A 27,373-nucleotide genomic window follows, 5' to 3' on the forward strand; every position below is an offset into this window, starting at 1 on the left:
TTTAAGCAGTATTTAGGTGAATACTTGAAACACCATCAGGTAGACCATAAGAAATAGGAACAAGGCTGCTCAGCCTCTAGAACCCGCTCAGCGACTCAATAGTATTGTGATAATCTGATACTCCTCACTTCCACCTTCCTGCCTTTCCCAGTAACTGTTAATGTCTCCCAGAGACTGAAGATACAACGCTGGAAAAAGGGGTGAGGATAGTTCTGGTCGCCCTGCTCGAGTAAGGGTGTTCTTAAATTGGAAAGGGTGCAGAACAGATATACAAGGATGTTACTAGGACTTGAATTGTAACGAGGATCTGGGAGCTTTTTCCCTGGAATGTAAGAGGCTGAGAGGTCTTTTTTAAGAGAGATTTGCAAAATCAGTATAGATAAGGTGAGTATCAATCTTTCACTCGGTAGGGGAGTTCAAAACTAGAGGGTGTAATTTTAAGGTAAGAGTAAAAATATTTAAAAGGGGTGTAAGAGGCAGAGAGTGGTTGGTATGTGGGATGAAATGCTAACTAGGGTCTTTGTCCTGGGGGTGGAGGGAATATGTCCCAGTTAGTGGGGGTGGGGTGGGGTTTGGAGGGTGGGGAAGAGAGACATATGTCAAGGTGAGGGAGGTGTGTGTCCTGGGGGGAGGGGAGGAGTATAGCCGCGTGTGGGTGTGGCCTGATGACGCCGCGGTCGCCTTGGTAACAGAGACGCCGAGATGGTGAAGCTCCGTGAGGTAAAGGGTGGCGGGTTTCAGCCTTTTCACCGAATTATTTACTTGGAGCGGAAAGTAAAGCGTCATCTGTGGCAGGCGGCGACGGCGGGTGTTTCTCTCCGTTCGGGATTAACGAGTTAAATCGAATCCGCGGTTTCATTTCCAACCGGCAGGCTTCCGGCCCTGGTCCCGCCCTCGCTGTGCCCTTATTGGTCCGAGCGGCTGTCCATCGGTCTCAGACCCGCCCCATTTTGTCCCTATTGGTCACATTCTGTGAATGGCGTCGGTACCTGTGTTCCTATTGGCTGCCGCCGGCCTGAACGTTTTATTCTTGTTTTGAAATTTCATCCAAAACCTCCACCACCCCCACAGACTGTCCCCCAATTACCCCCAAAACCGCCAGGAACAGTCCCCCAATTACCCCCAAAACCGCCAGGAACAGTCCCCTATTACCCTCCAAAACCGCCACCGACTGTCCCCCAATTACCCCCAAAACCGCCAGGAACAGTCCCCCAATTACCCCCAAAACCGCCAGGAACAGTCCCCTATTACCCTCCAAAACCGCCACCGACTGTCCCCCAATTACCCCCCAAAACCGCCAGGGACTGTCCCCCAATTACCCCGCCCAAACCGCCAGGGACTGTCCCCCAATTACCCCCCAAAACCGCCAGGGACTGTCCCCAATTACCCCCCAAAACCGCCAGGGACTGTTCCCAATTACCCCCCAAACCGCCAGGGACTGTTCCCAATTACCCCCCAAAACCGCCAGGGACTGTCCCCCAATTACCCCCCAAAACCGCCAGGGACTGTCCCCAATTACCCCCCCAAACCGCCAGGGACTGTTCCCAATTACCCCCCAAACCGCCAGGGACTGTTCCCAATTACCCCCCAAAACCGCCAGGAACTGTCCCCCAATTACCCCCCCAAAACCGCCAGGGACTGTCCCCAATTACCCCCCAAAACCGCCAGGGACTGTCCCCCAATTACCCTCCAAAACTGCCATGAACCGTCCCCCAATTACCCTCCAAAACCGCCAGGGACTGTCCCCCAATTACCCTCCAAAACCGCCAGGAACAGTCCCCCAATTAACCCCCCCAAAACCGCCAGGGACTGTCCCCCAATTGCCCCCCAAAACCGCCAGGAACAGTCCCCCAATTAACCCCCCCAAAACCGCCAGGGACTGTCCCCAATTACCCCCCAAAACAGCCAGGAACAGTCCCCCAATTGCCCCCCAAAACCGCCAGGGACTGTCCCCAATTACCCCACAAAACCTCCAGGAACAGTCCCCCAATTACCCTCCAAAACCTCCAGGAACAGTCCCCCAATTACCCCCCAAAACCGGCAGGGACTGTTCCCCCAATCCCCATCCCTCCAGCCTTTGTTGGACTAACCGCCAACTCGCCCTCCTAGGGGCGGTCCCTCGCACCCCCTCCCCTTGAAGTCTTATCCCCAGTTTTGACGCCCTCCCAAGATTGACCCCAATCCTCCACCCCATCTCTGGGGGACCGTCCCCAATCCCTTGACTCTGCCCCCTATTTCCCCGTTCCATCCCGTGGTCTATTCCCCAATATTCTCTCCCCCCAATAAGAAGTGTCCCCCAATCATGTTCCCATCCCCCATGCTCAGGAAATTACCCCCACCTCAAGGGACTGTCCCCCAATTCCTCCTCCCCTACCGAGCCTGCCTCCCCAGGACTGTCCTTCACCCGGGTAGCCCCCGAGCACCTGGCCCCTAATGCTCATTGAATGGGATTGGGACCAGCCACTGCCATCCGACCCCTTCCCACCCCAGTTGGGGAGACCTGACTCCCGGGGACCCAGGGAGGGCATTGGGAGCATGGGATCCATCCTGAGCTCCCAGCCCTGGGGGGAGAGGGGTACCTGCCTTAGACCCCAGCTCCCAACCTGAGCTCAAGTGCAATCTTTGGGAAGCTCGGTCCGATAAAACAGTATCTTCTGACACCATCTCGGTCTGTCTGCATCTCATTCTCTGTGAGCACATGTTTACATTCCAGTCACTGCACATTCACCGGGCAGTTTTACATGTTTTTTTAAGTTTAGGGAAGGCAGGAGTTGATACTGATGCACAATAAATTATTGTTACTTGGCACAGAGTGAATAGTTTCCTTTTGCGGCAGAGACAGATATAAATAAATACATGAATTGCAGGAAAAGCTCAGCAAGTCTGTGCAGAGAAATCAGGGTTAACGTTGCGGGTCCGGTGACCGTTCCTCAGAAAAGGGGCAGATAGATTCTCGTTAAGCAAGGAGGTAAAAGATTTTGAGTGGAAAAGTAGGGTTGAGATTACAGTCAGCTCAACCAGGACCTGTGAGGCGGAACAGGATCGAAGGGCCGAATGGTGTGCTCCTGTTCATATCCATTTGTTACAGTATTGCAGAAGACAGAAGATATAAAATTACATTTTTATGGCGTCAGATTCCAGCTCTAAGGCCTTCGCTTGTAAATAACCTCGGCTTTTACGGGGGATTCACCAGATTTTACCGGCTTGTACTCAAGGTCGTGAGGAGATATGCAGTTGTCTTTTGGTAACAAGTGAAACTAAACGAGGTTAAAGATGGATAGAAAATCATGAAATGACATTGGTGATCGCCCAACCCAGCCGACAGTGATGTTACCAGCAGTGTTACCGTCTCCATCCGTTCCAACACAACTTGTTAACGCTTTCATTTCCCCCCCAATAGCAACAGCCAAGTCCACAGCAATCTCACATCGAGCAAGGTGAGTCATTGTACTACCTTTAATTTTGCCTCGGTTAGCATTCTTACCGATTGGAAGCGATACTTTTAATAATAAAAGTGTGATTTGCAGCAAGTGCTACAGTGTAATTCATTCTTAATTTATTTCTAATGAAAAACAAGTTGCTGTCATTTCCTTGGGGTTCCTGCTGGTCGTTAACTTCGGTGGGTGATCGGATTAACGTTGTCAACAGTGGTGCAGCGTGGGTTCATGGTGCAGCGTTTGTTATACCGTTACTTGTATATTTATTGTTGAGGATATTATTATAACAAAGTTTGAAAGTTTTAAGAGGAGGTAACGCTGTTTGGCAGCTTTGCTGTCCAGACTTTCTCCAAGATCAATCTTTGTGTGTGTGTGTGTGTGTGTGTGTAAGGGGCGGGGGAGGGTGTGTGTTTATCTGTGTATGCGGGTGTGTGCGTATATGGGGTGTGTGGGGGGGGGGGGGGGTATGTGTATGGGTATGGATGTGTGTAAGGGAGGTGTATGTGTATACGGGGATGTTTGTGTGTGCATGTGTGTATGAGGAATGTGTATGTAAGGGGGTTATCTCTGTTTGTGTAAATATGGGGGTATGTGGGGGGGCGTTTGTAAGCGTGTGTGGGTATGTAGGTGTGTGTATATGGGGTATGTGTAGATGGGGGTACATGAGTGGGGGTGGGGGTCTGTGTGTATGGGTGTGTCGTGTATGGGGGTATGTAGGGGTGTGTGTGTGTATGGGGGTGGGGATGTGAGTGTCAGTGTGAGTGTATATGTGTATGGTGGGTGTGTAAGTGTGTCTGGGTTGTATGTGTGGAGAGTTTGTGTGTGTGTATGGGGTGGATGTGAGTGTATGTATTGGGGTGTCTCTGTGTGTGCGTGTGTGTATGTATGTCTCTATATATGTGTGCAGAAGGGGTCTCTGTGTTTGTCTCTGTGTGTTAGTCTCTATCTATGTATGTGTGTGGGGGGGTTCTCTGTGTTTGTCTCTCTGAGTGGTGTGGTGTGGTGACTGTGTGTGGGGTGGGTGTCTCTGTGTGTTTGTCTCTCTGAGTGTGTGTGGGGTGGTGACTCTGTGTGTGTGGGTGGGGGGTGTCTGTGTGTTTGCCTCTGTGTGGGTGTTTGTGTGTGTCGGGGGGATGTCTCTGAGTGTGTGGGGGCTAGAGACTCTGTGTGTTTGTCTCTGTGTGTGGGGGGTGACTCTGTGTGTGTGGGGGGGTGTCTGTGTGTTTGTCTCTCCGATGTGTCTGGGGGGTGTCTGTGTGTGTGTGTGTCTGGGGTGGGGTTGGGAGGAGGGAATAGGTGTCACTCCAGTTCGGAATCGCAGTCAGCGCAGTGCTGCCCTGCATAGGTGTGTGTGCGGGGGTTTGACCATACCATACCGTTCTCGACCACGTAACACAGCTCCGATTGTTACGGGAATCCTGGTAGCGACGGCATCAGGGGAGCCCCTGCTCGTCCCATTGCTGTTGGGTCATTTACACTGAACAGGCAGAGGAGAGTTCGGCTTATTGTATTTCATCAGACAGCATCCAAAGCTCGATCAAGAGACGTCTAACCTTCCTGCCCGGTGCCTGCTCCTCTTAGTAACCAGCTGCACAAACATCAGGGCTTAGGGGCTGTCTGCCGTTCTCGGTCCATGAACCTGCAGGTATCCACACATTCCAACAACACAAACACTTCGGAAAGTAATTCACTGGCTGTGAAATGTTGTGGAATTGTGAGAGGTGTGCTAGACCTGGTGTGATAGTGTTCTGTGTGGTGTGCGGTTTTTGAAAAGGCATCTTTTGTGAATAACCCCCTGAAGGGGTTGCTTCACACCTCACTCAGAAAGGATGCAAACTGCAATATTTCTTTCTCCTAGTCCCAGCCGCCCTTATTGAAGAGGAGGATGAGGAGGGGGCTGCAGGAGACCCACCAGTCCACACACCGACCACAGGCCCCAGTCTGAGCCAAATGGGGATTGAAACAGCAACACAGGAACCAGGTGAAAAGGGCTCAGGGGCTTGCATGTGAATATTGGCTGTGTATGTTAACAGTGGCAAAGACTCCACTGAAAGCACCACTCCTCCCTCAGCTCAAATCTGTCGTCACTCACTCATTTCAGAAACTTACTAGCATCTTTTTGAGTAAGTTTTGTTACTTTGCGTGCGTCGACCAGCCTGAGAGTTTGAGGCTGGAGTGGAGTGAGTGCCAGGCAGAATGGGGCTGCCTGATTATAGACAGGGAGGTAGGCCTCACCAGCAGTCATGGAGCAATCCTTCTTCCATTGGATGTTCCAGGCAATAATGGTGCCCTCGACCAGGGATAGCCCCGCTCCCTCATCGTGGCGACTCTGTTCTGCTGAAAAGCACGTAATTGTTTCATTTCTCTACGCCGTTGCAGGGATCAATCCTGGCACTCCTGCAGGAGAGGAGAAACATTCTGAAGCTGTGCAAGAGAAGGAAACGGTCAGTGATGTGAAAGAAATAAACTCTCCTCCTCCCAGCGATGGAGCAAGCCCAGACATTCAGGAACAGAAAGGTGATGACAACCTGAAGAAATATTAAAGAGAAAAAGGGAACCAAGTAGCAATATAGATATGTTTGTCTGAATAAAGACAGAGAGCATTCAGAACCCATCAGAGCATGGCAATGGCTGAGTGGTTGCTTTCTGCTGGTGACTTTTCCGCTCCAAGTTTAGCTGTCAACCCAGCTCATGAAGGAGAATGTATTGTCAGAATTCCCCTTTTCCACTTTGGATGCTGTTGATGTTCTCCTGTAAATCAGAGCGATTCCTGAGTTATAATAATGACTAAAATGAAGGAATCTACTTGAAGATGTGCACAGAATAGGCAGAACAAAAAGGGCAGGAAGAGTAAAAATAATAGATACAGCACCTTGCATTCTCTACTGAAGGGACAATCAGTTGTTTAAATTCAGAATAATGACCTGTTTGGTTTTTTAAAAAGTTAATGAACAAAAAGAAGTCTTATATTAGTGAAATGTCATAATTATAATAACTTTATAAAAAAACCTATAATAAATCTTTAACTCAGCCTGCAATCCCAGGACCAGCTGCAAGGTCCATGCTGTCTGTTCTCTGGAATATTTTGAAGCCACCAGACTGAAGGTGAAGGCCAAAGGCATGATCTTGGCCACCAGCAAGATTGAAAAAGACAACATAGACAGACCTAGAGAGCTATGATTCAAATATTAGCAAGGCTTGAATCTTCTAAACATGTATGTTACGGGGGAAGGAGAGGCTAAGTGAGCTGAGGAACTCCATAGTATTGAGATGTGTGGAGAGATGTTAGGCTGGGATGTAGAACGGTGGGTCTTGATTTCAATGTTGGAGACATCACAGAGAGGAGACAGAGAGCATGGTGTCAGGAGAGTAAGGGGCAAAATTGATTGGACAAATTCTCCACAATATGATTTAATTATCTTTCAACTTGATTAATGTAAAAATAAAAATATTAATTGTGAGTCTTTTAATTCTGAAGGATTAACAACAGCTGAGCTGGAAATGACTGCTGTGAGTATTTGCTCTTGCTTTTATAATATATTCAAACAGTGATAAGATAACATAGAACATAGAAAGATACAGCGCAGTACAGGCCCTTCGGCCCTCGATGTTGCGCCAACCGAATCCTACCTAACCTACACTAGCCCAATAACTTCCAAATGCCTATCCAATGCCCGCTTAAATGACCATAAAGAAGGAGAATTCACCACTGCTACTGGCAGGGCATTCCATGAACTCACAACCCGCTGTGTAAAGAATCTACCCCTAACATCTGTCCTATACCTACCACCCCTTAATTTAAAGCTGTGTCCCCTAGTAACACCTGACTCCATTAGCGGTAAAAGTTTCTCAGTGTCGACCCTATCTAAACCCCTAATCATCTTATACACCTCTATCAAATCTCCCCTAAACCTTCTCTTCTCCAATGAGAACAGCCCCAAGTGCCTCAGCCTTTCCTCATAAGATTTTCCTACCATTCCAGGCAACATCCTGGTAAACCTCCTCTGCACTCGTTCCAATGCCTCCCCATCCTTCCTATAGTATGGCGACCAAAACTGCACACAATACTCCAGATGAGGCCGCACCAGAGTCTTATACAGTTGCAACATGACCTCAGGACTCCGGAACTCAATTCCTCTACCAATAAAGCCCAGTACACCATATGCCTTCCTCACAGCACTATTTACCTGGGTGGCAACTTTCAGAGATCTGTGTACATGGACACCAAGATCCCTCTGCTCATCCACACTACCAAGTAGCCTACCATTAGCCCAGTAATCCATCTTCTTGTTACTCCTACCAAAGTGAATGACTTCACACTTAGCTACATTGAATTCCATTTGCCACATTTCTGCCCAGCTCTGCAACTTATCTATATCCCGCTGTAACCTACCACTTCCTTCCTCACTATCCACAACTCCACCGACTTTTGTGTCATCCGCAAACTTGCTTACCCAGCTTTCAAGCCCTTCCTCTAGATCATTTATAAAGATAACAAAAAGCAATGGTCCCAAAACAGATCCTTGTGGTACACCGCTAGTAACTGCACTCCAAGATGAACATAGTCCATCAACTACTACCCTCTGTCTCCTTCCAGCCAGCCAATTCCTAATCCAAACCTCTAATGTATCCTCAATGCCATACCTCCGTAGTTTTAGCATTAGCCTACCATGGGGAACCTTATCGAACGCCTTACTAAAATCCATATACACAACATCTACTGCTTTACCCTCGTCCACTTCCTTAGTCACCTTCTCAAAGAACTCAATAAGGTTTGTGAGGCACGACCTGCCCTTCACAAAACCATGCTGGCTATCCTTGATCACGTTATTCCTATCCAGATGTTCATAAATCTTATCCCTTACCATTCTCTCTAAGACTTTGCCCACCACTGAAGTCAGACTCACTGGCCTATAGTTACTAGGGCTATCCCTACTCCCTTTCTTGAACAAGGGGACCACATTCGCTATCCTCCAGTCCTCTGGTACTATTCCCGTTGACAATGACGACATAAAAATCCAGGCCAATGGCTCTGCTATCTCCTCCCTAGCTTCCCATAGGATCCTAGGGTAAATGCCATCAGGCCCAGGAGACTTATCTATTTTCATCCTCTCCAATATTCCCAGAACCTCTTCCCTGCATATTTCCAGGCCATCCATTCTAATCATTTGTGACTCCATATTCACATCAGCAACAGTGTTCTGTTCCTGAGTGAATACTGATGAAAAGTATTGATTTAGTGTCTCTCCAATCTCTTTCGCCTCCACACACAACTTCCCACTACTATCCTTGACTGGACTGATACCTACCCTAGTCATCCTTTTATTCCTGACATACCTATAGAAAGCCTTTGGGTTTTCCCTAATCCTACCAGCTAAAGACTTTTCATGTCCCCTTCTCGCTTCTCTTAGCTCTCTCTTTAGATCCTTCCTGGCTACCTTATAACTCTCTATCGCCCCAACTGAACCTTCACGCCTCATCTTTACATATGCCGCCTTCTTCCCTTTCATAAGGGATTCCAATTCCTTACTAAACCACGGCTGCCTCACAAGGCCCTTTACACCATGCCTGACTGGTACATACTTATCGAGGACACGTAGTAGCACATATCATCTATAAACAAATTCTGATGCCCATGTTTATAATTACCTTGCCCATGATGGTCTACCAGTCTATAATAATATTCGAGTGCCATTGTCTGCAACTCCTATCTCTTCAATCAGTTGCTACCAGTTTGATCTCCTTAACCTCTGCAAGTTATGCCCTGCTGTTTCTGTATTTTTTTGTCTGATATCCACTCCTATATGAGCTAAAATTCTCTCCAATTAAAAATTAAGAAGAACAAAGCTATTGCCTTTAGTATCTGCCACAAATTGTGTTCCCCCTTTCTGGCCACTGCCTTTGTCTGAACTAAAACAACCTCAGGGACCCATCTGTCCCTGCCTGAACTGCTAAGCTGACAAGCCAATTCTCAACATGAAGAACTTCCTAATTCCACCTCCATAATATCACCCGTCTCAGCCGATCTCCTGCTGAGATCCTTACCATTTCTTCTGCTAAAAGTAAAAAAGTTGGAAATTCAGGAAATACTGAGCAGATCAGGCTGCATCTATGGAGCGATGTTTCAGGTCATTGAATTTTCATCAGAACTGTTTTCACACAATTTTCGTGATGAGAGTCCCAACCTGTTTAGCCTTTGCTCCTAAGACAATCCCTCCATATCAGGGATCATCCTGATGAACCTTCTCTGAACTGTCTCCAATGAAATAATATCATCCCTTAAGTGAGGGCATCAAACCTGCTTGCATGACTCCAGATGTTGTCTCAACCAGCATCTTGCTCAGTTGCAGTAAGACTTCTCTTTCTTACTTTCTTGAAGTAAGGGCCAACTGTGTGGAGTTTGCACCTTCTCCCCATGTCTGCACGGGTTTCCTCCAGGTGCTCCATTTCCTCCAACAGTTGAAAGAAATGCAGGATAGGTGGATTGGCATGGGAGGTGCAGGGTTGCAGGGATAGGATAGAAGGAAGGAGTAGGTCTGGTTGGGATGCTCTTCAGAGGATTGGTGTGGATTCGATGGGTTGCTTCCACACTGTTGTGATTCTATGATTCCACTAACCCTCCTGATTACCTGCTGCACCTGTGTGTTCATTTTCTTCATTTTGTGCACAGTACCCTCAAGTCCCTTTGTGTTGCAGCTTTCTATAGTTTCTCTCCATTTAAGTAATACCTTGTTCTTTTGTTCTCCCTCCCAAAACGAGCAAGTTCATATTTTCCCACCTTATATCTATTTGACAACTTTTTGCCCACTTACTCAACTTATCAAAATGTCTCTGTTGACTGTATCCCTCTTGCAACCTGACTTTCCACCTATTTTTGAGTATTCTGCAAACTAGCTCAATACAATCACTTCGTTCTTCCAAGCCATGAATATATATTGCAGACTGTTGTGGATCCAGCACTGATCCCTGCGGAACCCTACTGGTCACAGGCCACCAACCTGAAAAAAGAACCTCTTAGCCCCACTTGCTGTTTTCTGCTCATAAGCCAATTTGCTATGAATGCGGATATGATTTCTCTAACACTGTGGGCTCTTCTGACTTAACCTTTTGTGAGGTACCTTGTCGAATGCCTTCTAGAATTCCAAATGCAACAGATCTACTGTTCCCTTCAACCCAGTCTAGTCAGGACTTTGTCAGATGTGACACATGCTGGCAGTACATAATTAGGTTCTGATTTTCCAAATGTTCTACAATTGCTTCTTTAATAATTGGTTCCAATACTATTCCAACAATCCTGTTTACCCATCACCCCTGATCACTTCCCCTACAAGGCTTCCATATTTTAAATTCTCATCCTTGTGTTCACATCCGTCCACGACATTACCCTCTGTACCTCTCTAATCTCCCCCAAGTCTATCACTTCTGAAATTGCTAACAATGCCTCACTTTATTTGTGAGGCAATTAGTGGACATGTATTCACACTTCTTGGTCTTAAGTTCTGCAATTGCCCCTCTAAGCTTCCCTGTCTCCCACTTCCTCATATCTTTTAAAATGCATTGTAAAGTTTATTGCTTTGCCTAATCATTGAGACTCACTACATCGTTGACTGGCACCACATCAACAAGCATCTACTGCCTCCATCATCAATATTTCTTTCTTAGTTCAGTAGCATGAGATTCCAGAATTTAAATTGGTCTTTAAGAGATCCTGCTCCAAAATTCTATTGGTCTGAAATCTGCAAACAGGTCACTTTGAACATAGTTGCATCGTTAAAGCTATTATTGATTTTAGTTACCAATGCATTGGCAGTGGCCATTGCTTTGCTAGTAACTAACTTTACTATTGAAAGTCTGCCTGACAGACACAACACTGCCGCTGGTGGCAATGCATCCCTTCAGTTTAATAACTGTGCATGGCTGTAGAAATTAACCCCAAGGTTTAACACCCAAAAAATGAACAAAATAGGCAATAGTTCAATAATATGTAAACTCCAAAAATCAGTATTCAAATGTGGTTGCTATGTATGTGCCAAGTATGAACACAATGCTAACATTACTAAAATAAAATGTCAATTTTTATATAAAGTGCCCTAAGGTGGTCATTGGTCATTATTATACCGGATTGGAGAAAGCCTGATATTCACTCCAATTCACACACTGCAAAAGCATCTTTCAAATTCAGATTTCGACCCTGCTATCATTTCAATCAGTCTGATACACATTGTTTCATTCAGCTTTTTCTATCATTAACTAGCCTGAAGAAACAAAAGAAATGGAGAAGACCACATCACCTTTACCCACTAGTATGACTTTTTCAGAAGGGGAAAAGGAAGAACCACTGACTATAATCGGTGAAGATTTAGCACATGATGATGGTCCTACAAAAGAGGAATTTTCAAATGGTCCACCAATCTTAGAACTTGGAACACCAGAGAGACAAGGTATGATTACATGGCAGAGGATGGTACACTGAAAATTATATCAATGCAAAGGTATGTCATACATTTGGATCCGATGGTAAGGTTATCATGAAAAGCAGAACTACAATGATTGACTGGCATTAAGTTAAGGAAGGAAGGTACAGCTTGCAATGAATCATGAAGGAAAAGGTATAATGTCTTGCACCTGGATGAAAATATCAACTTGTATTTAGAAGCACTATGGATATTGGGAAGAAATCAAGAGCAAGCCATGATTAATTTATTGGGAGCTATAACTTAGGAAAAAAATTGCTGCCACAGTGATTTATTAAAAATAGATATTCTACCCATTAGCAGATTTGAATGTAGGATCAGCAATAGGAGAATGATTTCAGGCACTTGGATTTTTAATAATCTCAGAGTGGATTTTCCTAGTTCTTTGTCTGGTGTAGTGTAGTACACAAGAATGTCAGGCAGTAAGAAGTTCAAACACATATGGGAGCTTACCTGAGATTTCATTCATCTAAATTAATAAGCACACATTGGTTGGCCTCCCTTACTGGCATAGGTTGCTCCCTGATGAGGTGTTGTGTACAAACAAATGAAGCAGAATACAGGATCAGGAGAATTCATCATCCCATTTTGCTGAGCTTTGTAAGTTTGTCACTCATCTCCTCCACACTTGTTGAAGCTCTCCAGAAAAGAGTCTGACTTTATTTTACAAATCAGAACAAATGTTTCTGATGCTATCGCAAGGAACACACATTAGAATTCAAAAGAATTCTGATCAGATGCCATGACAGAAAATATATAATTTTAAAGGGTGTCTTTCATCTTCTGTTAGCGACACCCATCATCAATGAAGAAAAGATTGACGATGAGGTTGAAGATGAACAAGCAACTTTTGAACGAATGGAGATGGAATACAAATATCAAGTAAGTCCTTTGTTTTTTGATTTGTTTTTCTCTTCTGTTTACATTATTTCCCAGTCTTTTACTCTCTCAGTAGTTTGTTAGGTTCCCTATTTCACTCTCTCTTTATTTTAAAAAAACCTCTACTGTAGGGTAGTTGCGTGCGTGCAAGATAACTTAGAGCATTATGAGTCACCGTGGGTTTAAGTCCCAGTTCCTTCTTGAAGTAATGTTCGAGAATCAGCTGGCATACATTTCCAAATGCTCACTGTTCTCTTTGCCTAGGAAACTGAAAATGCCTGAAGTTCAGTCTTTTCTTATTCTTACCTTGGTTATCTATAAATAGTGTTAAACGACAAGAGGTTGTTATGAAACAGATTCAACTGTACAAACTGATTAAAATCCTTGTTCCTCCCATTGTTGCTCAGGCATTATTTGTGGAACGGCAGACATTGAGGAACCATAATAACCAAATACAGAATAAGTTAGCAGATTACTACCGCAAGAAGATGACAGAGGAATCAAAGGCCGAGTTAAAGAAAGCCCATTCAGACTATGAGCAACGATATGTGAAGTTCATGGGTAAGGGAGATTGAGGTGTGAAGAGCTTATCTGACAGTATGTCAATTCTACAAACGAATATAAATCCAATATTTGCAGAGAAGACTAAATTAATAGAGTATTTGTTCCCAAACTACAGATAACCTAGAGTGCTGCCAATAAAGCTAGTCAGTGATATTGATCTGTGTATGCACAGTTGCATTGGTGAACTATCTATATGGTGAAGTGCAGCTTGTCGTTTAAAGATTGCATATTTTTGATACACTTTTAAACATTAATGTGCTTTTAAACAGAAGCAAACCCCAAGTTGTCTTTACTGCAATTTCTCTGAAAATGTCATGGATTTTAATGTTAAAGATTTCATGTAAAATATGGTCAGACTGATTTCAGCAGAATGTTACAAGTAGCTGTCTCCCAGAGTAGCCTGATGTCATAAAATTAAGGGCAAGATGCAGAAATTGGACATGTGCAAGATAAATAGGGCAGCCTCTTAATTGAGTTGGGAAATAAGAGTTTCCATGCAGTATATTTCTATGATAGATGAGAAGAATTTTTTCTCTGAGGATTGTATGACTTTGGAACCCTTTGCTTTAGATGGCAATGGAGATGGGTTTTTGAATATTTTTAAAGTAGATGTGGGTAGATTCTTGTTAGACTAAGGAATCAGGGCTTATTGGGTTAAATGGGAATATGGACTTTGAAACTCAGATGTGCAGGCATTACATTATTGACCAGGAGAGCAGGTATGAGGGTTCTGATAGCATGTATTGAGTATATGGTACTCCACATTGTGCCAAAATGGAACTACCTTGCGATGCTTCAGAATGCCAAAAGTAACCAGCTGAACATGAACAGGAAGATGGTCACAAACACAGCCTTAACCTAAAAATCCAAAAACCAACTGATGTGCGAGGTAAGGGCATGTCTATGGGTGTTATTTATATGGACATTTTGAAGGCATTCAATAAGACATTCACATCAGAGAGTTATACTCAAGTTAAACAGTCCTAACAATGACTGCACTTCCTTTCAATTATCCCACTCCACCTAAGTCCACATCTTATTTAGGCCTTACAGTAAGCAGCTGTTTCTTAACAAAGGTCACGTTCAGTCAAGACCATGTTCAGCTGGTTACTTTTGGAATTCCAAAGCACCGCAGGTAGTTTCATTTTGGCACCATAAACCAAAGGGTGCAATAATAACTGGGCTGCAGGAATAGGTAGGCCCGGCGCTGTAAGTTTATAGATCTGTAGAGATGGCATAACAAGTTATGATGGCTATTAAATAGCACTAAGGAGTTAATGAAGAGCCTGAATGAATTACTCTAATTGAAGTTTGCTTGTTGCGCACAGACTCTTTGGCTAAATTGCAGGCCATGTATAGAGAGGAGGTTGAATCCTACCAGGAACAGATCGCTGATCTCTCTGCTCAATGTGAGGAGAAGCAGCAGCTGACAGAATATGCATGGAGAATGTTTATGTCTAGGAAGAGATCTGTGGCAAAGACCATAATAAACAAACGGCCGGGGAGACACGCAGCATTACTGGTAGGTCAACTATATTTTTTCTAGTGTGTAAAACAAAGAACTGTGGATGCTGAAGATCTGAAACAAAATCAGAACGTGCTGGAGAAACTCAGCAGGACTGGAAACGTTGACTTTGCTTTCTTTCTCCACTGATGCTGCCAAACCAGATGAGTTGCTGGTTTGCTGGAAAAACTCAGCTAGTTTGGCAGCATCTGTGGAGGGAGAAAGCAGAGTCAATGTTTTGAGTCCTGCTGAGTTTCTGCAGAATTTAACTGAGTAGTTTGCAGGAGTGATATTGCTTTTTAAATAGAAATTGGACATATTCTCAGCTGCTTGCAAATACCATCTTATGCATCTATCCTTTCCTCTTCCCACCATTCCCAACTAGACAACTTCTTAAGGACCAGCTAAGATGGCTTTCTACATAAAAGCTCCATGTAATAAAATCAATGTTTCAATTCCAGTGTGTCTGTTCAAATTCAGAAAGTCAGGTGAAGGGACAAGGTGTGTGATAAAGAACATCACCAAGGTTGAAGAGAGAAACCAAGATACATTAAAAGTGGTATTAGTTTGGCTGATGGCTTAGGTTTTAAACATTCCATGGATGAAGGGAGAACCTAAAGATGATATGAGGCTCCACTGATAGTCACAAGTCAGACTAGGCCTCACCTGGGCCTTCATTGTGTGTCAGTCTTTGTACCTGCATTAACTTAAATGATTATTTAAGTAGAAAAATGTATAGAATTATGGGGAAAAGGCAGTAGATTGGCACCAAGCCAGAGAACTGGTGCAGAGACAATGGGCTGATGACATTCTGTGAATTAGACAAGGAAAACCGACAAATGCCTTATGGGAGTGTGCTGCTCAGATATGCACCCAAACCTGAACCTCACTCAAATTCCCTAACAGTATGTTGTAATTTGAATCAGATATTCACATTCTCATTGGGATTAATCTTTTGCTTAGCAACCAAGCTGCCCAGTCTGGCAGTTAAGACTGAATGAATGAGCACATGTGTCTGCACTGACTCTGTGAATTTATGAAAAGCTACAAAAGCTGCTGCCTCATTTGTTTTTTTCTGATCATTCTCTTCTGATCATGTACATATGAGTGTGCCCAATGAGATGGTATACTCCATTCTTATCAAATCAAATTTGAATGCAGTGACAAGTTGGAGAGTGTAGTTGGAACTTAGTAGGAATAAGATTATAGCAGTGCAGAGAAGTTGGAAAAAGACAGGAACTATTGAGATAAAGATAGAATGGAGACAAGACATGAGAGAACGAGACTTTCTTTAAATGTTATCATTGTTACTGAAGATGGTCCTGGTTATGGGTCAATATATTATCATTTAATGCCACCATTTAAGCTGACTTCAAGGGGAGCAGAATTCAAACTCTAACATAGGAACCTGCATTCCCTTACCTGATGCCCACATGGATGTGAGTTTCTGTCAGGGGCAGTAGGTCATGGAATCTCCCTTACTTGGTCTTCCATTGAATAAACCTATTAGAGAGTTGACTGTTCTTGTTGAGGGACAAATTCAACTCCACTATTTTCATTTGGGAAAACTCCAAAGATATTCACTGGTATTTTTACAATCTTGAGGGAGTTGCAGAATAATGGGAAGCTATTTCAATTAGCTTCCCATTTGTTCACTTGAGACCTTCAACCAAGAAAGTAAAATAATGAGACCTAGACTCTGACATGGTCTCAAGCTGATGCTGGAACTAGAAGCTGCAAAATTTCAAAATTTAGTCATTAATCTTCAAAATTGATTGGGATCTCTTTGCCAGGATACTTTTTCTTTTGTTAATATTATGCTTATCAGCTAAGTCTCTATTGTAGACTCCGCTGTCAGTATCAAACACTCTAAGCTCAGACAATACATGAGCTAAGCTTCAATTCTCCCCCCACACCAATATTCATTCATTGTAAATTCATAAAAAGTAACTAACACCATTTGTGTCTGTAGGAATTGGAACGCATTCAGAATATTGAGGAGCAGAAAGAGAAGGAGATGAGGCAAATTCGATTCCTAACTATCAAGATGAAGAATAAACTGAAGTATTATGAGTATCAGCTGAAGGCGAAGGAGGAGCTGGCAGGTGGATTAAACCTGATTGACTACGAGCAGCTGAAAATCGAGAACCAGTCTTATGGGGAGAAAATTGAGGAGCGCAATGAGGTAAGTAGGAAGAGAGTTATCAACGTCCTCCTCAAGCTGGATGGACCGTTTAAATTGCGAAACACTTGGATCAATACTCTCCTTACTTAATCAACAACTATTTCTTGCCCTAGGCCATCTGAACATTAAAGATAGTCTCCCAATGAAATGTCAGTTGATCTCAGCCTGACCTTTGGATTGTGGAGGGGAAGCAAAATCTGCCTGAATTTCCACTGTCCACTGATGGGATTTGTTGATGTCAGGTGGGGGGTCAAAACTGTGAGTTTCCTTCCATCTGCAAACCACCTATTCCCATTCACTCTATTCCATCTCGCCTTTGAAGTACATCCAGATGAACAGAAGGACATGCCAGACAACAAGGGTTAACAAATTTAGGTGAAAGTGAGGATTGCAGATGCTGGAGATTAGACTCGAGAGTGTGGTGCTGGAAATTTACTGACAGAGGAAACAGATCATAAAAGAGCATTTAATGTTTTCAAGGAATGTAAATATACAGATTGATAAAACAGGCTGTTCAGATGGGCTGAATGGTGGCAAATAGAATTTAATCCTGAGGTGATGCATTTGGAAGGACTAACAAGGCAAGAAAGTACACATTGAATGATAGGGCCGTGGGAAGTCCAAAGAAGTTTAGGTTCCTTGATGTGCATGTCCATAGATCCCTGAAGACAGAGGACAGGTATATAAGGTGGTTAAATGGCCTTATGGGATTCATGCCTTTATTAATCAAGGCATAGAATAGAAAAGTGGTTAGTGCTGGGGGGGGGGGGGTGCAGGAGAGGTGGTTATGGCAGAGTTGTGTAAGACATTAGGCCACAGTTGGAACACAATGTACTGTTCTGCATTCCACACTATGGGAAGGATGTGATTGCACTAGAGAGGGTGCAGAAGAAATTCACCAGAATGTTGCCTGGAATGGAGCATTTCAGAGATGAAGAGAGTCTACACATGCTGAGATTGTTTTCCTCACAGCACAGAAAGCAGAGGGGAAATATGTTGGAGGTGAACAAACTTGTAAGGAGCATAGTCGGGTAGAAAGGGAGAACCGTTTCCCCAGGGTAGAGAGCGTTTAATTCCCAAAGGGCACAGTTCTAAGGCATGGATCAGGAGGTTTAGAGGGAATTTGAAGAAAGTTTTTCACCCAGAGGGAACTGGAACTCATTATCTGAAAGGCTGGTAGAGGCCGGAGTTCTCATAACATTTAGATGAGCGCATGAAACAACATTGCAGACAAAGTTATGGACCAAGTGCTGGAAAATGGGATTAGAATAGATAGATGTTTAATGACCAGAGTGGACTTCATGGACCGAAGGACTCTTTTCATGCTGTAAAAATCAACTCTGATTCTAAGTGTTGGATTAATAGTGAAACTCTGCTCGCTTTTAGCTCCTTTCTCTGTTCTTAACACTTCTAATGCTAGTGTTATGAAGATGTGGGTGTATTGTACCTTTAAGAGAGTAAAAGCCAGCAGTGACAGCACCAAGTGATCTCAACAAGACACAATTCAACATGTGCTCCAACTACTGAAGTAGCTGGTTGCCTGGAAATGACAAAACAGATTTGAATTTGGCCAATCAGTTTAAATTGTTCCCTGAAAAATACTAAATTCCAATCAAGTTTGAATTGAGTATATTGACAATCTGTAAAGCTAATGACACAATCCGATGCTTTGGAGTATAAGACTGGGGAGAATTGAACAGGTGAAGGGGTAGGTGGAGCGGCACAGTGGCTCAGTGGTTAGCACTGCTGCCTCACAGCATCAGAGACCTGGGTTCAATTCCCACCACGGGCAACTGTCTGTGTGGAGTTTGCACATTCTCCCCGTGTCTGCGTGGGTTTCCTCCGGGTGCTCCGGTTTCCTTCCACAGTCCAAAGATGTGCAGGTCAGGTGACTTGGCCATGCTAAATTGCCCATAGTGTCAGCAGGGGTAAGTGTAAGGGAGTGGGTCTGGGTGGGTTGCTCTTCGGAGGGTTGGTGTGGATTTTTTAGGCCTAAGGCCGTGGGGAATCTAATCTAATCTAAAGAACTGCCTCCAGACCAATAGCTGTAGACCTCTCTCTGAGAGGTACCTGTCTAGAGAAGGAGTTTGCCCAGAGAAAAACCTCAACACTGACCTGGAGAGCCAATCCACTGACGAAGATAAAGAGAAGATTTGACCGCTAGCTGGTTTTAAATATTGAATTTTCCGGTTAATCTTAATTGAGAGTTTTATCGGACCAGTACTATAGAGGGGAAAGTAAAGATAGGTTAGAGAAAGGATGTGTAAATAGCTGTCAGTTAATTGTTCTCTGATTTACTTTAAGGAAGAAAGTTGCAAGTTCTCACTTTAAATTGTTCTCGGCCTATCAAATTTTCACAGGTTACTGCACGGGATAAATCCTTTCTGTGTTGCAGGTTTAATTAAGCAGGAGGGTTTATCCTGTGTTGTAACACTAGGGAAATCAGGTGAGGTTTTTTTTCTCTTTTAGTTTCTCAATAAGAGAGGTTAGCAGGGATGGCAGTGCAGGCAGTGCGATGATCCTCCTGTGGGATGTTTGAGGTGAGGGACGCCACTAGTGTCCCAGCTAAGTACACCTGCAAGAAGTGCACCCAACTCTAGCTCCTTGGAGACTATGTTAGGGAATTGGAGCTGGAGCTGGATAAAGTCAGCATCATTCAGGAGGCAGAGACAGTTATAGATAAAAGCTACAGGGAGGTAATTACTCCTAGAAATGAAAATACTTAGGTAACTATTAGAAGGCTTAAGAAGCAGTCAGTGCAGGGATCCCCGTGGCCATTCCCCTGTGTGACAACATACCATTTTGGATACTGTTGGGCGGGGGGTGGTACTTACCAGAGGTAAGCCATGGGGTACAGGTCTCTGGCACAGAGTATGTCCCTATTGCTCAGAAAGGAAGTGGGGAGAGGAGTAGAGATTAGTCATTGGGGACTCTATAGTTAGGAGGATAGATAAGAGGTTCTGTGGGAACAAAAGAGACTCATGTTTGGTGTGTTGCCTTCCAGGTGCCAGGGTTTGTGATGTCTCTGATCGTGTTTTCAGGATTCTTACAGGGTAGGCGGAGCAGCCCAAGTCATGGTCTACATGGGCACCAACGACATAGGTAGGAAAAGGGATGGGAATGTAAGACAGAAATTCAGAGAGCTAGGGTGGAAGCTTGGAGCTAGAACAAACTGAGTTGTTATCTCTGGTTTGTTGCCCGTGCCATGTGCTAGCGAGGTAAGGAACAGGGAGAGAGAAGAGTTGAACACATGGCTGCAGGGATGGAGGGGTTCGGATATCTGGATAATTGGTGCTCATTCTGGGGTAGGTGGGACCACTACAAACAGGATGGTCTACACCTGAACCAGAGGGGTACCAATATCCTGGGGTGGGGTTTGCTAATGCTCTTCGGGAGGGTTTAAATTAATTCAGCAGGGGGATAGGAACCTGAATTGTAGCTGCAGTGTACAGGAGGTTGAGAGTAGTGAGATCATGAATGAAGTTTCAAGGTCGCAGGAGTATACCGGCAGACAGGAAAGCAATTTGAAGTGTGTCTGCTTCAACGCCAGGAGCATCCAGAATAAGGTGGGTGAACTTGCAGCATGGGTTGGTACCTGGGACTTCAATGTTGTAGCATTTCGGAGACATGGATAGAGCAGGGACAGGAATGGTTGTTGTTGCAGGTTCCATGGTTTAATATTTTCAGTAAGAACAGGGAAGGTGTGGCATTGTTAGTCAAGGACAGTATTACAGTGGCAGAAAGGATGTTTGATGAGGACTTGTCCACTGAAGTAGTAAGGGCTGAGGTTAGAAACAGGAAAGGAGAGGTCTTCCTGCTGGGAGTTTTCTTTCAGCCTCTGAAAAGTTCCATCGATCTAGAGGAAAGGATTGCAAAGATGATTCTGGATAGGAGTGAAAGTAACAGAGTAGTTGTTATGGCGGACTTTAACTGTCCAAATATTGACTAGAAATGCTATAGTTTGAATACTTTAGATGGGTCAGTTCCCTGACACAGTATGTGGATAGGCCAACAAGAGGCGAAGCCACATTGGATTTGGTACTGGGGAATGAACCAGGCCAGGTGTTAGATTTGGAGGTACGTGTGCACTTTGGCAATAGTGACCACAATTCGATTATGTTTACTTCAGTGATAGAAAGGGTAAGGTATATACCACAGGGCAAGAGTTATAGCTGGGGGAAAGACAATTATGATGTGATTAGGCAAGTTTTAGGAATGCATAGGATGTGGAAGGAAACTGCAGGGGGATGGACACAATTGAAATGTGGAGCTTGTTCAAGGAACAGCTACTGTGTGTCCTTGATAAGTATGTACCCCTCAGGCAGGGAGGGAGTGGTCAAGTGAGGGAACCATGGTTTACTAAAGAAGTTGAATCTCTTGTCAAGAGGAAGAGGGAAGCTTATGTAAAGATGAGACATGAAGGCTCCGTTAGGGTGCTTGAGAGTTACAGGTTAGTCAGGAAGGAGCTAAATAGACAGCTAAGAGCCAGGAGGGGACATGAGAAGTCACTAGCAGGTAGGATCAAGGCAAACTCTAAAGCTTTCAACAGGTATATCAGAAATAAAAGAATGACCCGGGTAAGATTAGCGCCAGTTAAGGATAGAAATGGAAATTGTGTGTGGAGTCCGAGGAGATAGGAGAGGTGCTGAATGAATATTTTTCATCAGTATTCACATTGGAGAAAGACAATGTTGTCAAGGACAATACTGAGATACATGCTCGTAGACTAGATGGGATTGGAGTTCACAAGGAGGAGGTGTTAGCAGTTCTGGAAAGTGTGAAATAGCTAAATCCCTGGGCAGGATGAGATTTATCTTAGGATTCTCTGGGAAGCCAGGGAGAGATTGCAGAGCCTTTGGCTTTGATCTTTATGTCGTCATTGTCTACAAGAATAGTGCCAGAGGAATGGAGAAAAGTAAATGTTGTTGCCTTGTTCAAGAAGAGGGGTAGAGATAGCCCTGGTAATTATAGACCAGTGAGCCTTACTTTGGTTGTTGGCAAAGTGTTAGAAAGGATTATCATCATTTAGAAAGGAATAATTTGATTAGGGATAGTCAACATGGTTTGTAAAGGTCATGCCTCACCAATTTTTATTGAGTTCTTTGAGAAGGTGACCAAACAGGTGGATAAGGGTAAAGCAGTTGATGTGGTGTATATGGATTTCAGTCAAGCATTAGATAAGGTTCCCCATGGTAGGCTATTGCACAAAATGTGGAGGCATGGGATTGAGGGTGACTTGGCAGTTTGGATCAGAAATTGGCTAGCTGAAAGAAGACAGAGGGTGGTTGTTGATGGGACATGTTGATCCTGGAGTTCAGTTGCTGGTGGTACATAGAACATAGAACAGTACAGGACAGAACAGGCCTTTTGGCCCGCGATGTTGTGCCGAGATTTAATCCTAATGTAAAATATAGCAACAACCTACGCATCCCTCAACTCACAGCTATCTATGTGCACGTTCAGCAGTCGTTTGAATGTCCCCAATGACTCTGCTTCCACCACCACCGCTGGTAATGCATTCCATGCATTCACAACTCTGTGTGTAAAAAACCTACCTCTGGCATCTCATTTGTACCTTCCTCCTAATATCTTAAAACTATGACTTCTCATACCAGTCAATCCTGCCCTGGGGAAAAGTCTCTGGCTATTGATTCTATCTATTCCTCTCATTATTTTGTACACCTCGATCAGGTCTCCTCTCTTCCTCCTTCTCTCCAGAGAGAAAAGTCAGAGCTTATTCAACCTTTCTTCATAAGGCAAGCCCTCCAGTCCAGGCAGCATCCTGGTAAGCCTTCTTTGCACCCTCTCCAAAGCCTCTGTATCTTTCCTACAGTAGGGCAACCAGAACTGGACACAATATTCCAAGTGTGGCCTCACCAGGGACTTGTAGAGCTGTACCACAAGAATCTGTTTTGGGGCCACTGCTCTGCCATTTTTATAAATGACCTGGATGAGGTCGTGGAAGGATGGGTTAGTAAATTTGCGAATGACACTAAGGTCGGTAGAATTGTGGACAGTGCAGAAGGATGTTGCAGGTTACAGAGGGACATAGATAAGCTGCAGAGCTGGGCTGAGAGGTGGCAAATGGAATTAAATGTGGAAAAATATGAGGTGATTCACTTTGGAAGGAGTAACAGGAATACAGAGTACTGGGTTGATGGTAAGATTCTTGGTAGTGCGGATGAGTAGAGAGATCTGGGTGTCCATCTGCATAGATATCTGAAAGTTGCCACCCAGGTTGATAGGGTTGTTAAGAAGATATGCAATGTGTTAGATTTTAATGGGAGAGGGTTTGAGTTTTGGAGTCATGAGGTCATGTTGCAGATGGACAAAACTCTGGTGCAGCCGCACTTAGAGTATTGCTTACAGTTCTGGTCCCCACATTATAGGAAAGATATGGAAGCTTTGGAAAGGATGCAGAGGAGATTTACCAGGATGTCACCTGGTATGGAGGGAAGGTCTTATGAGGAAAGGCTGAGGGACTCGAGGCTGTTTTCATTGGAGAGAAGAAGGTTGAGAGGTGACTTACTGGAGACATACAAGATGATCAGAGGATTAGATAGGGTGGACAATGAGAGCCTTTTTCCTCAAATGGCAATGGCTAGCATGAGGGGGTATAACTTTAAATTGAGGAGTGATAGGTATAGGACAGATGTTAGAGGTAGGTTCTTTACTCAGAGAGTAGTAAGGTGGTGGAATGCCCTGCCTGCAACAGTAGTGGACTCGCCAACATTAAGGGCATCTAAATGGCCATTGGTGAAACAAATGGATGATAATGGAATAGTGTGGGTTAGATGAGCTTTAGAATGGTTTCACAGGTCAGCGCAACATTGAGGGTTGAAGTGCCTGTACTGCCCTGTAATGTTCTATGTTCTAATGCTGAGGCTTATTTCCAGAACACAGTTGTGTTTGAGCCTGGAAAACGTGAAGGGAAAATAAAAGGTGTGTTTGTTCTCAGCAGTATGTGTTTTTGGTAACAGATACCAGACTTGCTGTATGTAAAATAAAGTTTCAGCAGTACTGTCTCAATAAAGACAGTTTCTATCATTAAACTAAGGTCCTGCATTTCTTCCAGGAGTGAAACCTGCTACGTCAGGAGGACAGGAAATCAGGTCGGATTAGGTCTGCACTGGCCTATCAACAAACAGTGAACCTGAGGGCCTGGCATGTAGGAAACCTGTGTCTATTGTGTACGTGACCCGATTTGGGCACCCTGACTTTATATACCACAAATAAACCAAGTTAGAACAATCTTTAGATTGTACTTAACTTCAACTGCTGCCTATCATCCTGGAACAGTGCAGTACTATCTGTGTGTAAAGATTAAATGGAAAACAACAGACAGACCTTGATGCAAGGATTCCATCGTGACCAGCACAGGACAATATAACTGGTGTCAGTGGAGCAGATGAGGCCAACATTGTTGTTGCTGATGCTATTCTTGAATTGCTACTAGTAGAAGTATGTTCTGTCACTAACTCTAACTCATTGTCAGCTGGTACCTTCTCCAAAGTAAGAGGGAAGGGGAAGGATGGAAAATTAGATGAGGTATCGAACATTTAGGTGTAAGCTGGAGTTCAAATTCTGAAGTGTCGAATTCGGAGACAACTGTTTCATGTGTTACTTCACTTTTAAATGGACTTTCAGAACAATGTGTTCATTTACAGGAAGTCACAAAGATGCGGAAGAAGATTGCAGTTACCGTTGGGATTATGACCCATATCAAGGAGAAGCTGGAATATGTGGAAGCTGAGAATGTCGAGAAGAAAAACCAGCTCATGGACCTGGAGGCTGTCGTTGCCCAGGTAGCAGGAGGGGGCTGTGCTGAGCTGTTAAGGGTAGATATTTCAGGGTGGGGCCTGTGCGCAAGTGTGGCACTGTGGCGTGGGGGCATTGGGGAGCAATGAAAAGCAAGTTACTGGGATGAGGGAATCAATGGTGAGGGGTGGGCTGGCCAAGAGTCTTCATTGGTCTACTCCTCCTGAGTCCTAGGTTCCAGTATGGAATGGAGTGACAGAACACAGCAAAAACATGAGGTTGTCATGCAGTACGTATAGGGATTGTTTTTGTTATAAACTGGGGGTGAGGTGGACAATGGATCATGCACCACTGAGCACTGAATACTGTGTGTAGACAGAAGCTTATACCTGAGCTCTTTGATACAAGGAGATGCCATTAACATATATACCTCATGTCAGAGCAAGAACAGAACTGAAACAGTTGCCCAGAGCAGAATGGGAGAGAACATTCAGCATCCAAAATGTATACCCAATGTGCAACATTAGCAGAGAGCCACATGGAAAGATTGAGAATTGCAGCTTTACTTTTTGACCTGTCTGAATAGTTTGCTCAAGAGGAAAAGTGCTAGAAATAAAAACAGAAAATTCTGAAAAGACTCAAGAATTCTGACAGTATCTGAGGAGAGAGGGAAATAGAGTAACATTTCAAATTGATCAGTTTTCACCAGAAAATTTGATGAGGAGCAGTTGACCTGACACATTTACTCAAGTTTCTGTTCAAGAATGCTGCCTGACCTGCTGAATTTCTCTAGCACTTTCAGTGTTTATTACAGATTTTCAGCATCCACAGTATTTTGCACATTTTTTTTGGAGGGAGGGTGCTTGTGCTTGGAATGGATCACTTCCCATTACTTCCCAGTGTCAGCATCAAGCGCTCCCTGGATAGCTACAACTGGTGAGACGGAGAGTGGAATTCCATCATTCTGCTCCAACAATATTCCTCCTTCTCAACTTCAGGAGAGGCTGACATGTTACTTCACTCAGTATGTCACCAACCATTGTTGTGGCTTCTCTGAATCAGCTGGAGTTGTTAGCAATATTAACAGGAAAACATTATTAGATTGTCAAAAATAAATCCTGTTAGAAATATCCCAGAGAATGTGGCACTCATGCCCACAGAATGGCTTGATGTGAACAGCAAATGTATATTTAAGTTGTATAAACATGAGGGATAAACACACAATGGACAAAGCAATAGAAGGAGATGCTGAGAGATGATGTGAAGTACATGGAAGGAACCTCATGTGGTCATAGAGTGGTTGGGCTAAATGTCCTTTCTGTTTGTAAACTTTGTCTAATTATCTGTGCCCCTGAACGCGAGTGGAGCTTATATTCTTACCCCTATTTGTTAGTCTATTTGTCAATAAAAAAAATCACAAAATCTTTTCGAAGGACTTCAGTGAAATTTAATACACAGATCAGGAAACATGGCCCAAGGAAGAACTGATTACTTTTTGCAAAGATGCTCACCTGGATTCACTTAAAAAAAAATTGAATTAGGAGATTGCAAATTGAGACTTTTTAAAAGAAAATTAAAGATGTCTTGGTGAAACTTGTTACAGTTGTCAAAATATGAACAGAGTTTTAAGAGCACATAGTTGGATTTAGATTGATCTGAAACCTCCCCGGTAAGATAGATGCACTTAATAAAATGATTTCTTGTTTCAGATTTGAGATTTGAGAGCATCGACCAGGGAAGGGCTCAAGTTACAGCTGCCCAGTTGTCACTTGGAAATATGATTGTTTTTCAGGAAATTTTAATAATCCTTTTATCTTCTCTACGTTAATATCTGTGATAAAATCAAAGCCTATGCTAAGTGATACTGAAATCAGCCCAGTCATATTTCAGTTTTAATGAGAAGGAAAGGGTCTGCATTTCTACAGCATCTTCCATGAGGACTGGATACTCAAGAGCACTTTGCAGCCAGTACAGTACTTTTGAAAGATAATTGTTTGAAACATTGGAAATTATGAACAAGTTTGAGCAAAAATCAGACCTAGTCATTTTGGATAGCAACTGTATTTTTTTCCAACATTATCCATTGATGTTTGATTTTGTGGTGTGGCTTTGCCTGCTATGACTCTGAAACTCTATTTGTGTTTGTTATAGAAACGGGAAATTCTGACCAAAACCAAACAAGCACGGGACAGAGTCCGTGCAGCCAATTTCAAACTGAAGGAGAAGTGTGGCCTCCTGTGTAACAAAGTGCTCCTTCGTGACTATGAGGATAATGTAGACACCAGCGACAGACTGCAGCAAAAGCTGGAGGTGCTGAAACGGCAGCACGCTGATCTGACACTCGACTCCTACGGTATCAAGAAGAAAATTGAATGGGTGAAGATGGGACAGTTACAGACTCAGTAACAGCCCCGAGAGGGGAGCTTTTCCGTTTTATTCTGTTATGATAAATATTAAATCAACTGGCATCTACACCTTGGTGTTTCCTTTTGTTGAAGTAAGAAACAGAGACAATGGGGCAGCTTCTAATGATGTTCTTGATTTGGAATTGCCAGTATTAGACTGGGGTGTA

General features: G+C 43.8%; 1 protein-coding gene across 1 annotated transcript; it reads left to right on the forward strand.

Moving 5' to 3' along the window:
- The first annotated feature begins 669 nt into the window (after window positions 1–669).
- On the forward strand, window positions 670–27,260 carry ccdc96 (coiled-coil domain containing 96). The gene is made up of 12 exons (XM_060849549.1): window positions 670–720; window positions 3,401–3,437; window positions 5,296–5,418; window positions 5,817–5,954; window positions 6,916–6,947; window positions 11,692–11,878; window positions 12,702–12,793; window positions 13,198–13,351; window positions 14,683–14,876; window positions 16,831–17,043; window positions 24,711–24,848; window positions 26,953–27,260. The coding sequence occupies exons 1-12, from the start codon at window positions 703–705 to the stop codon at window positions 27,205–27,207; spliced, it is 1,581 nt and encodes a 526-aa protein (XP_060705532.1). The 5' UTR covers window positions 670–702; the 3' UTR covers window positions 27,208–27,260.
- The last annotated feature ends 113 nt before the right edge of the window (window positions 27,261–27,373 follow it).

Source organism: Hemiscyllium ocellatum, chromosome 33 (assembly GCF_020745735.1).
Source record: "Hemiscyllium ocellatum isolate sHemOce1 chromosome 33, sHemOce1.pat.X.cur, whole genome shotgun sequence".
NCBI lineage: Eukaryota > Metazoa > Chordata > Chondrichthyes > Orectolobiformes > Hemiscylliidae > Hemiscyllium > Hemiscyllium ocellatum.